Genomic DNA, 14,181 nt, shown 5'->3' with positions numbered 1-14,181 from the left:
TTGAGGTATACCCGCTGGTTTCCCACCGCGGGATTATACTATGTGGTGTGTCTATTAACCTTAAACCCGGCACGAACCGGGCGACTAAACGCATAACAAACATGTAATTCTTTTACAAGTTTAAGTTTGATTAATTATCCCAAGTTATAAAAAGTTTTGTGCCATGTGCATTCAAATCAACTTTTAAAACATTTTCAAAATGAGTCAGTTAAATTGTATTTACCAGTGTAAACTGACGTATTTTTCCCAAAAAGATTAAGTGCAGGTACTACACATAATAGGCTGGCCTCTCCTTAGCATCGTTTAGAGTCTCGCAAGCTTGGATGCAATAAATCTGTTGAACAATTCTCCTTTTTATTTTGATCCGCCTGTGGATCTGTTTCAACTACTTTGTGATACTTGAATATTACAATTTGTTTGGTTGAAATAAATCTTTCTTTGCTTCCGCTGTACATTTATATATTTGTGTTGTTTGACTATGACGATATCAACTATGTCACTATTCCCCCACCGGGCCCACCGGTGACACGTGGAAAATAGGGGTGTGACACCTGGATAAGTTTGTTATTGTTTTCATTGATGACATCCTGATCTATTTTAAGAGTCAGGAGGAACACGAGCACCATCTACGACTCATCTTAGAACTCCTTCGAACAGAGCAGTTGTATGCCAAGTTTTCGAAATGCGACTTTTGGCTTCGTGAAGTCCACTTTCTAGGCCACGTGGTAAACAAGGATGGGATTCATGTTGATCCATCCAAGGTAGACTCGATCAAGAACTGGCCTGCACCCTGTACACCAATGGAAATTCGCCAATTCTTGGGTTTCGCAGGTTACTACAGAAGGTTCATCATGGATTTTTCCAAAATTGCGCAACCTCTCACCTCACTAACGCAGAAGGCATCACCTATCGTTGGGGTAATGCACAGGAATCAACATTTCAGCACTTAAAGGATAGACTTTGTAGCGCACCGATTCTCTCATTGCCAGAGGGTACAGACGATTTCGTGGTTTATTGTGACGCATCAATTCAGGGTCTTGGCTGTGTGTTGATGCAACGGGATAAGGTCATTGCTTATGCATCGCGCCAACTTAAAGTTCATGAAACGAATTACACTACACACGATCTGGAGTTGGGAGCTGTTGTTTTCGCGCTTAAGATATGGAGACATTACCTGTACGGTACCAAGTGCACCATTTACACCGACCACAGGAGTCTCGAGCATATCTTCAAACAGAAGGAATTAAACATGCGACAACGTCGATGGGTCGAGCTATTGAATGACTACGAATGCGTGGTCAAGTACCATCCGGGCAAGGCTAATGTTGTGGCCGATGCCCTCAGTCGAAAGGATACTACACCTATACGCGTGCATGCGTTACAACTCACCATCGAATCTAGTCTTCCTACTCAGATACGAGATGCTCAGGTTGAAGCATTGAAAGCAGAGAATGTCAGGGCGGAGTCCCTACGTGGGTCAAGGAAACGATTAGAACAAAAGGAAGACGGCGCTTACTACGTTACAGGGCGCATTTGGGTCCCACACTATGGAAACTTACGCAAGCTGGTGATGGATGAAGCACATAAGTCTCGCTACTCAGTACATCCTGGTTTGGATAAGATGTACCACGACTTGAAGGCTACATACTGGTGGCCTAGCATGAAAGCCCACATAGCAACCTACGTTGGCAAATGTTTGACTTGTGCGAGAGTCAAGACTGAATACCAGAAACCATCGGGCCTACTCCAACAACCAGAGATACCACAATGGAAATGGGAGCAAATTTCCATGGATTTCGTTACAGGCCTACCTAGATCTCAATGTGGAAATGACACTATTTGGGTGATAGTGGATCGATTAATGAAGTCTGCACACTTTTTGCCTATCAAAGAAACAGACAAGTTCTCTACTTTAGCAGACGTTTACTTAAAGGAAGTGGTTTCGAGGCACGGGGTGCCAACCTCCATTATTTCCGATCGTGATGCGCGTTTTACTTCTGAACTGTGGCAAGCAATGCACAAGTCCTTTGGCTCACGTTTAGACATGAGCACCGCTTATCATCCCTAGACGGATGGGTAGTCTGAACGCACCATCCAAACCCTCGAAGACATGCTTAGGGCATGTGTGATTGATTTTGGTAACGGCTGGGAAAAACATCTCCCGTTGGTGGAGTTTTCGTATAATAACAGTTACCACACCAGCATTCAAGCCGCTCCGTTTGAGGCATTGTACGGGCGTAAATGCCGATCACCTCTTTGCTGGGCAGAAGTTGGTGACAGCCAAATCACGGGTCTAGAACTTGTAGTAGACACAACAGAAAGGATTGCACAGATACGACAACGAATGGCGGCAGCTCGTGACCGTCAGAAAAGCTACGCTGATAAGCGCAGGAAACCACTCAAGTTCCAGGTTGGGGATCGAGTGCTACTCAAAGTCTCACCTTGGAAAGGTGTAGTTCGTTTTGGCAAACAAGGCAAGCTCAATCCGCGGTATGTCGGACCGTTCGAAATCATCGAGAAAATAGGCAAGGTGGCCTACAAACTAAACCTACCCGCAGAACTCAGTGGAGTTCACAACGTATTTCACGTGTCAAATCTGAAGAAGTGTCTGTCAGAGGAGACCCTCGTAGTTCCTTTGAAGGAGCTCGCTGTCGACGATCAGTTGCGATTCATCGAGGAACCAGTTGAAATCATGGACCGAGACGTTAAGGTTCTCAAGCACACCAGAATACCTCTTGTTCAAGTTCGTTGGAACTCCCGTCGTGGCCCAGAGTTCACCTGGGAACGAGAAGACCAAATGAAACTCAAGTATCCCCAGTTATTTGGGAACAGTGCAACCACTACTGAGGCTGAAGCTACTACGGAATTTCGGGACGAAATTCCAAACCAACGGGGGGATGATGTGACACCCCAGGAAAACCAGGAAACAACACAACACAACTAGCTTCCTCAGTAACCTCGCGCTAATTTTCGGGACGAAATTTCTTTCAAGTTGGGGATAATATGACAACACGAGTTTTCAAGGTTTCTACTTGACTTAATACTTGTTCACTAGGTGTTGTTTTTGTATTTATGTATGGTGTGCATCATACATGTATAGGTTAATAATACATTTTGTATTAATATTATGATTGTACAATTAAAAACATGGAACCTTGGCTAAATACCCTACCCCACGAAATCACCTCCCCCTAGCCGAAAACCCTCCTCACAAAATCACTCCTGGACGAAAACGCTAAAGTGTTTTCGTCAGGAGGTGGGCTGGCGAAAACAGAAATGGGCCTTGGCCCACTGTCGATCTAGTATATGTTTTGATTTCGAGCTTTTACGTGAGAGTTTAATCCGAAAACCCTAGTCACTTCTCATCTTGCGACGGCAACCTTGTGTCTTTGAAGCTCCCTAGGACGATCAAGCTATTGTTTTGCCCATCACGGTTAGTGTTAAGCCCATACATGATTTCTTGATCGATATCTCTGTTAACTATATTAATGAAATCATTGTTTGTGGATATTAAGTGATATGTAAATCCATGTTTGGATGTTAGGTTGAAAACTATAGGTTGCTAGATTAGCAATTTCGGTTATGTATGTCTAGATTAGATCGTTGTTGATGCGTTGGTTGATAGATGGAGCCTGATGTTTCTAACATGAATTTCTTAGAATAGATCTGAGGTTATTAGGTCATTGATCATGTTAGTCCAATGCTTGATGATCATGTTAATTGAGTGTTGTGTGATTATGTGTTACCTTTTTGTGCATATTGATGATCTGATTGAATGGTTTTGTTGATGATTTAATCATGTAACTGTTAGAATGCATTTAGGGTTTTGGGAATACGTAACTGCTGTTGATGGTGATGAAGTAACCAGCGAAAACACAAGGACCACGAAAACACAAGGGTGAGACGAAAACACTTTGTGTTTTCGTCACACCTTATGTTCGACGAAGAAAAAGGGTTTTCACCACTAAGGTGTTTTCGTCACATATGATTTCGTGTGTATTCTGACACAGTAACACTGTTTATTTATTAATACTGTTAGTTATCAACTTTGTTTAGTCTATTAACTGAGTTAAGTTTATTAACTTTGTTAACTTTATTAACTCTGTTAAATTATGTATGTAACTCTGTTAAGTATGTAACTTTATTAGTTTGTTAACTCTGTTAGTTAATTAACTCTGTTAGTGTATTATTCCTGTCAAGTATGTTAATGAATAACCATGTTAGTACAAACTGTGAAGGACATTTATATGAAGCACGAATTGCATGACTTTGATTAACTGCTTATGTGATACGTGATAATTGCTTAGGCACACTTTGTGACATAGATTGTATGTGAAACCTTACAAACATGTACTGATTGTGTATACGTGCATAACTATAGGACTTGACTGATTACTTGTGAGCACATAGTTTAGCATACCGAGCAAAGCAAGGTGAGTTCACACTTTCTACAAGGCATGGGATTCCCGGTGGTTTGGGAATGGGTTAATAAACTAAAACGGAAATCTACGTATCCTCCTTGGGTAGGATATGTACGGCCCTCCTCCTTGGGTAGGATACCACTATAAATCCTGCGTATTCTCCTTGGGTAGAACTACGTACGTTCGTCCTCCTTGGGTAGGACAACAACCTTACAACTTACTAGACAAAACTCTATCATGAAGTCCCTCACTTTATATCGACTTAATCGTCGAGGCCGATGGCAAGCGGGTCATTAGTTAATAGCGCTATTAGGTTTGACAAACCTCACACCGTGTCGTTCGAACGGGCGTGTACTAATGGATCATGGCAAACTGTCAATGATGATAGACATTGCGTAGGGCACAACTATTGTTCGGCAGTGGTCGATATGGTAACGGCCTAGTGGTTCACATGGGGAAGCCCCCCCACTGATTATGGATATGGTTTGGGAAACAAAGGTTACTGGTTAACTCGTGGTATACAAAACAACTTATGATTTCAAAACAAACTGGTAAAACTAAACAACCAACTGTGAACTCGCTCAACTTTGTTGTTGACTCGTTGTTACATGCCTTGCAGGTCGTTAGGTACTTTTGGAGCTTGCACGAGGAGCCGTGGACGTTGTGGGACATGGATAGTCTTATGCCATGTTAAACATTTATTATACTTTTGATCTTATACTTTGGTTTTAAACATTATGCTTCCGCTTACAACTTAAACTACGTTTTGTTTGGACACCAATTATATTGTGTTGGGTTTTATATTTAATTACATGCTATGTTCAATATGATTGGTGGCTTGATCCTAGTCAGTCATGCCTCCAAGCGGTGATACTCCGCGTGTGGATTTTGGGGGTGTGACAGATTGGTATCAGAGCCATTGGTTATAGTGAACTTGGTTTTAAAAAGGGGAAAAGCTTTTTGGTAAAACCAGACTATAACCTGTACAGTGCTCAACGATCCACAACGACGCTTCGCTCCACGTGCAAGGCTCAACACTATAGTTGATATGGTTTATGTTTTTATTGCCTACTTGCTAGTTACATAGAATTTTGCTCATGGTATGCTTAGATGAACGTAATAACTGTTGTTTGAAAACACATGTGTGCTTACTCTTTTCTGTCATCGCACTTTGCGAACCTCTCTCACTCATGTTTCCTTTGGTATGAAGATCATGAGTGGACGCGTTAACCTAACTCAAGCCCAGCTAACGGCTCTAATCAATGAACAAGTTACTGCAGCACTCGCAGCCGCTCAGGCAGGAGGTATAACCTGCCATTGCAACTTACTCTAGGATCTTTAGATCCTACTCTCGTGAACCAACACTTGTGTTTAACTTTGTCTCTTCTTATACACACGACAGGTCAACATGCTCAGCCTCCTGCATGTACTTTCAAAACTTTCATGGACTGCCGACCTACTACTTTCAACGGCACTGAAGGAGCTGTAGGCCTCCTCCACTGGTTTGAGAAGCTCGAGTCTGTTTTCGTGATGTGTGAATGCCCTGAGGCTCGCAGGGTGAAATATGCTACTGGTACTCTTGAGGGTGTAGCGCTCACGTGGTGGAACGCTCAGGTTCAAATGCTGGGGATTGTTGCTGCTAATGCCACCCCATGGAATGACTTCAAGGATTTGATCAAAGAGGAATACTTTGATTTCCTTCTTTTCTAACTAAATTTTTAACTAGGTTAGTTATTCCTAGTTTCGATTCTCATTATTTTATTATAATTATTATAACTTATACATGTGTAATGACATATATAGTTTAATAATTTAGGGGTGTTACAAGTCTACCCTCCTTAAAGAGGATTTTGTCCTCGAAATCATAATACGTACCGAATAAGGAAGGGTATAAGCGTCTCATTTCTTCTTCGGACTCCCAAGTGGTGTCCGATCCCTTCCGGTGTTCCCATTTAACTTTAACTTGATTAATCTCTTTATGCCTTAAGCTTTTGACTTTTCTATCAAGGATTTCAATAGGCTTTACGACATAGTTAAGTTTATCGTCAACTTCAATGTCGTCATAGCTTACATAAGCTGTTTCATCAGCTAAGCACTTTCGTAAATGTGAAACATGGAAAGTGCTGTGTATACTACGCAATTCTTCCGGCAATTCGAGTCGGTATGCAACCTTACCTACACGCTCCACGATTTTAAATGGTCCAATAAATCTTGGACTCAATTTTCCCCGTTTTCTGAATCGGATAACCCCTTTCCACGGAGATACTTTGAGCATAACCATATCACCCACCTGAAATTCAATTGATCTTCGTCTTTTATCCGCGTAGGACTTTTGTCGATCTTGAGCAGCTTTTAAATGAGCCCGAATCACTTCAATGTTTTCATTAGTGATACTGACTATATCTTTGTGAGCTAATTCTCGTGGACCCACATCACCCCAACATACCGGGGTTCGACACTTTCTGCCATAAAGCATTTTATACGGTGCCATTCTGATACTGTAATGGTAACTGTTGTTATATGAAAATTCTACTAGTGGTAGATAGATATCCCAGCTACCACCAAAATCGATAATACATGCTCGTAGCATATCTTCGAGTGTCTGAATAGTTCTTTCACTCTGTCCATCGGTCTGCGGATGATATGCGGTACTAATGAACAGCTTAGTACCCATCTCCTCTTGAAAATCACGCCAAAAGTTTGAAGTAAAACGCGTATCTCTGTCCGATATGATAGACACCGGTACTCCATGGTGAGATATAATTTCATTCGTGTATACTTCTGACATCTTCTCGGAAGTGTATGTTTCCCGAATTGGAATAAAATGAGCACTCTTGGTCAATCTGTCAACTAGTACCCATATAGCATCAAATCCATGTGATGTTCTTGGTAGTTTAGTTAACAGATCCATAGTAATGTGCTCCTACTTCCACACCGGAATGTCTAACGGCTGAAGTTTACCATAAGACTTCTGGTGTTCTACTTTTACTTGTAAGCAAGTTAAGCATTTTTCCACATACTTTGTGATGTCTCGTTTCATTCCGGGCCACCAATAATTTTGTTTCAAGTCTTTGTACATCTTGGTAGCTCCCGAATGAATAGAATAGCGAGACTTGTGGGCTTTATCAAGAAGAAGAGTTTTAACATTGCAAGTGTTTGAAACCCAGATTCGATCGAAAGGGGTTTTCAATCCATTACTATTATCCTGCAAGTCTTTAAGCTGACCCACTATTCTTTCCTTTTTCAAATTTTCTTCATTTACAGCTTCAGTTTGCGCCTCTTTAATTCATTCAAGTAAACCCGAGGTCATTACTAACTGTATCGACTGCACCCGAATAGGTGAATATTCTTCTTTCCTACTCAGTGCATCTGCAACTATGTTGGCTTTTCCGGGATGATAATGAATTTCACAATCATAATCTTTCACCATCTCTAACCAACGCCGTTGTCTCATATTTAACTCCTTCTGATCAAAGAAGTACTTGAGACTTTTATGGTCAGTGAAAATAGTACATTTCACACCATATAAGCAATGCCTCTATATTTTTAAGGCAAAGACTACTGCCGCTAATTCCAGATCATGTGTCGGATGTTTCTTTTCATGAATCTTTAATTATCTTAAAGCATACGCGATCACCTTTCCTCGCTGCATAAGTACACACCCGAGACCAAGCTGGGACGCGTCTGAATAAATAACCATGTCTTCAGTCCCATCTGATAACGTTAGTACAGGGGCACTGGTCAATTTTTCTTTAAGGATACGGAAGGCATCTTCTTGTGCACTACCCCATACAAATTTCTCATCTTTACGGGTCAACTTAGTTAATGGAGTTGCAATTTTGGAGAAATCTTGTATAAATCTCCGATAATAACCCGCAAGACCTAGAAAACTCCTAATCTTTGATGGATTCTTTGGAGGTTTCCATTTAGACACAACTTCTATTTTGGACGGATCTACCGACACTCCATCGACACTAATAACATGTCCTAGAAACTGCACCTCACGTAGCGAAAAGGCACATTTTGAAAACTTTGCATAAAGTCTCTCACGCCTAAGCGTTTCAAGTACTTCACGCAAATGACATTCATGATCCACTTCGCTTTTTGAATATACAAGAATATCGTTGATGAAAACAATCACCGACTTATCCAACATTGGCTTACAGACGCGGTTCATAAGATCCATGAAAGTCGCAGGTGCATTAGATAATCCGAAAGACATTACTAAAAACTCATAATGTCCGTAACGTGTTCGGAATGTTGTTTTCGATATATCTTCTTCTTTTACTCTCAACTGATGATAACCCGACCTTAAGTCGATCTTTAAAAACCAACTCGCTCCTTGTAGCTGATCGAATAAGTCGTCGATCCTAGGAAGCCGGTATCGATTCTTTACCGTGAGTTTATTTAACTCCCGATAATCAATGCACATCCTCATACTTCCGTCTTTCTTCTTTACAAATAATATTGGCGCTCTCCACGGAGAAATGCTCGGTCGAATAAATCCTTTGTCAAAAAGGTCTTGTAATTGCGACAACAATTCTTGTAGTTCCGACGACGCTAATTGATAAGGAGCCTTGGCTACCGGTTTCACGCCCGGAACCAATTCGATGCCAAACTCTACCTCACGCTCAGGTGGTATCCCCGGTAGATTTTCCAGAAAAACATTTTCGAATTCCCGTACAACTAGTACATCTTTGATTTCTGGAGCCTCTTGAGTCGAATCATGTATGTAAGCCATATATGCCTTACATCCATGTCGAACCATCTTGCAAGCTTTAATGAAAGAACAGATTATGGGGCTGCAGCTTTTCTCCCCATAAATAGTAACATGTTTTCCGCTTGGAGACATTAATTGTATCTCCTTACGGTTACATATTACTTTCGTGTGATATCGAGCTAGCCAATCCATCCCGATTACCACTTGAAATTCTCCCATTGACATGGGAATTAAGTCGACGAAATATTCTTCATCGTCAATGCTCAGTTTGTAATTCCAACACATATCACAAACAATAAAACTTTTATTATCACCTATTTCTACTTCTAATGGTATAGGTAATTTTATTAATGTGAATGTAGGGTGTTGAATAAATCGATGTGATATAAAAGATCTATTTGCACCCGTATCAAATAAAATTCGCGCTGGAATTGAATTTACAAGAAATATACCTAAAACAACTTCAGGTTCAGTTTTAGCCTCAGCAGCTGTCATGTGGAAAGACCTAGCCTTTGCTTTTTGGGCATCAGGCTTTGCATCAGTGGTGTCTTTGGTTCCAACTATCTCCGGGCACTCAGACTTTTTGTGTCCCGGTTTGTAACATTTATAGCATACTGACACCTTCCCTGGGCAATTTGCAACCACATGTCCCACTTTGCCACAAGTAGAACATGGTTTGTTTTTAAAATAGCATTCACCCTTATGATTCTTTCCACAAATTTTACATTGAGGTATCCCCCCTTTTTCAGTGCCTTTCTTAGGAGCTTCATTCAGCTTTGGTTTCTTTGCAGAACTTGGATTTTTATCAAACACTCTTCTCTCACCCCTATCGATCTGCTTTTTCAATTCAATCTCTCTTTCACGTGCGGCATTCACTATCTCTGTAAGATGCACATACTTTGAAGGAGTCATAAACTCCCTATATTCCGCACTCAGCATGTTGTAGTAATAATATATTTTCTGTTCTTCATTCTAAACCAGCTCATCGCAAAACCTGAGCTTATCAAGAAAGATTCCCCTAATCTTCTCTATCGACTCACCACTATGCCTTAGCTGAATAAACTCTTCTTTAATCCTATTGATTACAACTTTCGGGCTATGGTGTCTAAGGAACGGAGTTTTGAATTCTTCCCACGTCATAGTTCTCGTGGCCTCAATTCCCTGTTCCTTCTTCAGATTATCCCACCAATCCTTAGCTTGGCCTCTCAACTGACCGGTTCTGTATGCCACGAAATCAGTCTCATCACAATGGGTCCTTTCGAATACCCCTTCAATGTTCTAATCCATCGTTGACAAACAATCGGATCAACTTCACCATGACAGAACGGGGGTTTGCATGCCATAAATTTATTATATGGACACGCTTTTGATTTACCCGCATCTTTCTTTTCATTGATCTTATCGTCTATTACTGATAAGAGCGTACTTTGTAGTCTATCGATGAACTGCGGTAGACTAGCTTTTAAGGCTTTTCCGACTTCCTCGGAAATGGTAGCTTTCATCTCCTCAGTTAAACGAGATGTTGATTCTTTTCTGGTTTCACCGGCCATTTCTTTAATTGAAATGTTCACAATAGTTAATCAATAACTATTTAATTTATTTCCACCTTGTTACATGGAACTTTATATTACACATACTTAATCACAAGTAATGTATTGTTTCTTTTTAGGTTCAGTCAAGTACATATCTTGCCTTACCTTTCTTACTTAGTGTATTTCCCGGGTTCGAGCGTATTCATACACTCCTCCCATACACTTTTCACATATATCACATCATTTACTTCTTTAAATCTAGACTCATTTATAAGTACTCATACGGGATGTCTTGATCAAGCTTAAACCGAACACGCTTTGTCTTAACGAGGCTCTGATTACCAACTTGTAAGACCCTTCATGCTTATGTTATGATTTATGAAATACATCATGCATTTCTAAGTCTTTTTAGTAATAAAATATCGAATTAACGACATTTATATAAGTTTTAAAACTTTACAAAGACATTCCTTAACATTACCAAAACCTGTTGTTCAAACCAACATACTTAACTTTTTAAAACATACTTACCATATGTACTAAAGTATATAAAAACAACATCAAAACATTTGGTGACCAAAAGAACTAGTTTCAATTTCGGAAGCGTCTTTAAGCGCGCGTTCGGTTCTATAACAAAGCTTGATCTTCACCCGCAAGTCCCTATAGCTACCTGTGATCAAAATGCCTCAAACCATCAGTTTTATGATGTTATAATGTAGTCTAACATGTTCGGAAGATCAAACTAAACAACATAAAAATTTTTGCTGATCTGTGCGGCTGTCGCGGGGCGCGACAGAGACGGTTTCAGCCGTCTCGAGCCGCGAGCGCTGTCGCGTGTCGCGACAGATAGTGATGTTTCTGTCGCGTGTCGCGACGGAGCACTTTTTCCAGCGAGTTTGTTATGAAAACCTGCATTTTCCAAGCTAGGAGCCATTTTACGAAAACTATCATAACTTTTTCGTTTTGAGTCCAATTTGGGTCACGTTTCTTTCTACGTGACCGTAATCAGATCATCTATAACATGGAATCAAAATCCCATATCATGATTCACAATTTTCTTAACTTTATACCATTCGAAATCATAAATTTATACAAGTTATATTGACCCTTTCAAAAATTTGAACTATAACCTCACTTTATAACCTTTAATCTGTTATAACCACTACAAATCTCATGCTTATAGTTACGACACCTTTTATACTAAAAACTCAAGTGCCAATAACAGGTTACATATGTCCTAATTGTCTTGTTTAACCCAATTAGCGACATTTATCACTTTAACTAACCAAAGTTCAATACTTTGGTGATTTTGACCCGTTTGATTTCACTAGCGAACTCCATCCCCCTTTTTCAATCAAACATATAGTGTTCGAGTCAATTTGACCCGTTTAAACTTTTAAGTGGAATCCACCACTTTCATCATTTATTCACTATCAAATCTCTAAATTTTTTCTCATCCGATTATTACATACGAATTCCTTCGCTTAGTAATAACCAACATTATGACTAGATCATTATTCTTCAAATAAGTAGCATAAACAATAACAAGACTTTACGAAGCGTATAGCCACATACCTTTTCAATGATTTCCTTTTAAGTGGGTATCCGTTCCGCCTTGCCCACTTGATGATCCACCCAAATCACCTATATAATTTGATTCGAATATATTGTTTAGAACTCATAGTTCAATATTCGATATTTCATTCTCTTGGTTAATCAATTAAGCGATTATTTCATATTTTTCAAGTATTCCAATTCATTCAAGCATTTTATAAAAAATCTAGTGTGCATAATTTGTATTCTAACACCATCATGTTCATGATTAGTAACTTTAACCATGTTTAAGCATTGTAATTCGATTCATATATCAAGAGCACTATAATCACACTAGAATTTGCATCATAAGCATTAATTAACATCCAATATCACACGACTATATGTATTGTTCACAAAACCCATATACCCTTATGTGACAAACATTGAAACTCACAGGTTATGTCATGAATTGATAAATTTATTGTCTAAGATTAGTTCATAGACTTCTATTCATCATAATTTAGCCATAACCTTCATCAATTCACCATAAATTTCTGTTACAAGAATTCAAGAATCATCAAAACTGTTGCTGACAGAAGCTATTGAAGCTGAAGCTATCCAAAGACCAAAGACAGTGCAAGACTACTTGAAGATTGCAAGACGACCGAAGACAAAGTTTTGACTCAAGACAAAGTTTTTATGAAGCTATTGTCAAGGGGGAGTTTTTTTTTTTTTTTTAACCAAACATACTGTTTTTTTTTGTCCTAAAAATCACACGAGTTCGACGGTGCAAACGGTTCTGTCTAACGAGTTACGGATCAATTTCTATTTGCAAAACACCGAAAAATTTCCGACGCTTGCCAACTGAAATTCCACCACTTAAATTTGCTACTAAATTCGCTGGTTATGGCTTAAATTCGCTGGCCAGTGGTTAAATTCGCTGATCAGTTTAAATTTGCTGGTTAATTCGCTGAACTGTTAAATTTGCTGGTCAAATTCGCTGCCAATTTCGCTCAGATTAATTTCGCCGGTTAACCAGTTCGCTATTATAACGACTGATAGAATCGCTGAAACCGTGATAATTTCGCTGTGGAAACTAACACGATTACCAAAGTCGCCTTTGGATTTTAAATTCGCCGATCACCATGAAATTATGTCCCAAATTCGCTGATAAATATGCTGGATCAGTTAAATTCGCAGGTCCAGCGAATTTACTAATTTCGCCAGGCAGCTTATGGAAATTCAATCTTTTTCAATTTTCGGAGATTTTCCAAGATTTTGTAACAGTTCCTGCAAAATCGAAACAAGCAGATTATCAGTGATTTTCGAAAATCAACAAGAAACAGAATGAAGAACGCGAAGAACACGAAGAACAATCTTCGAATCTTCAAGTGTTTCCAGCCAAAATCCTTCAAACAATCAACCAAAAACAGTCCTGCAAACCCTAAAACCTGCAAAACAGCAATCAAACAGACCAAAATATCAAAACAGCCAACAAATTTTCGAAAATTTTATCAAACACCTAAAAATTTTCGAAAATTTTAAAACCCTAATTTTCAGGTTTCACCAAAATTCGAAAATTTCTTCTGCCAAGCACAATTCTGAACCGAGCAATCAAGAGCCTAACGCTCTGATACCAATTGTAGGTCCCTTTGAGTCTATGGATCGTGACAGAATCGTCTTTCCAATCAAGAGTGCGGAATCCTCTTGATCAGAATCAGCAGAAAACGTGTAGGAAACAGAATTCACTTTCAACTGGGTTTCTATTGATTATCAAACTTGCGTATTACAATCAACCAAACCCTAATTCGTCTAAGACTATGTCTCTCACGAAATTGCTCTCTCACACACTGTTTTGGCTGATTAACTGATTAACTGATCAACCTAAACCCTAAAGCCTAACCTTGTTTATATAACACAAGGTTTACTATTTGGGCTAGGGTAAAGACTCCTGGGCTGCGAATTGGACAGG

General features: G+C 39.6%; 1 protein-coding gene across 1 annotated transcript; it reads right to left on the bottom strand.

The window, feature by feature from the left end:
• Positions 1-7,344: 7,344 nt before the first annotated feature.
• On the bottom strand, positions 7,345-10,691 carry LOC110876762. The gene is made up of 5 exons (XM_022124921.1): positions 10,408-10,691; positions 10,136-10,360; positions 8,881-10,060; positions 8,295-8,715; positions 7,345-7,700 (listed from the first exon to the last, which is right to left on the bottom strand). The coding sequence occupies exons 1-5, from the start codon at positions 10,689-10,691 to the stop codon at positions 7,345-7,347; spliced, it is 2,466 nt and encodes an 821-aa protein (XP_021980613.1).
• Positions 10,692-14,181: the final 3,490 nt, after the last annotated feature.

This window comes from Helianthus annuus, chromosome 8, assembly GCF_002127325.2.
Source record: "Helianthus annuus cultivar XRQ/B chromosome 8, HanXRQr2.0-SUNRISE, whole genome shotgun sequence".
Classification (NCBI taxonomy): Eukaryota; Viridiplantae; Streptophyta; class Magnoliopsida; order Asterales; family Asteraceae; genus Helianthus; species Helianthus annuus.
This window is presented reverse-complemented; position numbering and strand designations above follow the sequence as displayed.

Excerpts from the sequence above, each read along its gene's own strand:
- LOC110876762 (XM_022124921.1), bottom strand. The coding sequence starts at position 10,691 with ATGGCCGGTGAAACCAGAAAAGAATCAACATCTCGTTTAACTGAGGAG. Across the intron at positions 10,361-10,407 it reads TGGATTAGAACATTGAAGGG|AACCGGTCAGTTGAGAGGCC; the intron begins GTATTCGAAAGG and ends CGTGGCATACAG. Across the intron at positions 8,716-8,880 it reads GGAGAGCGCCAATATTATTT|TTGAGAGTAAAAGAAGAAGA; the intron begins GTAAAGAAGAAA and ends GGTTATCATCAG.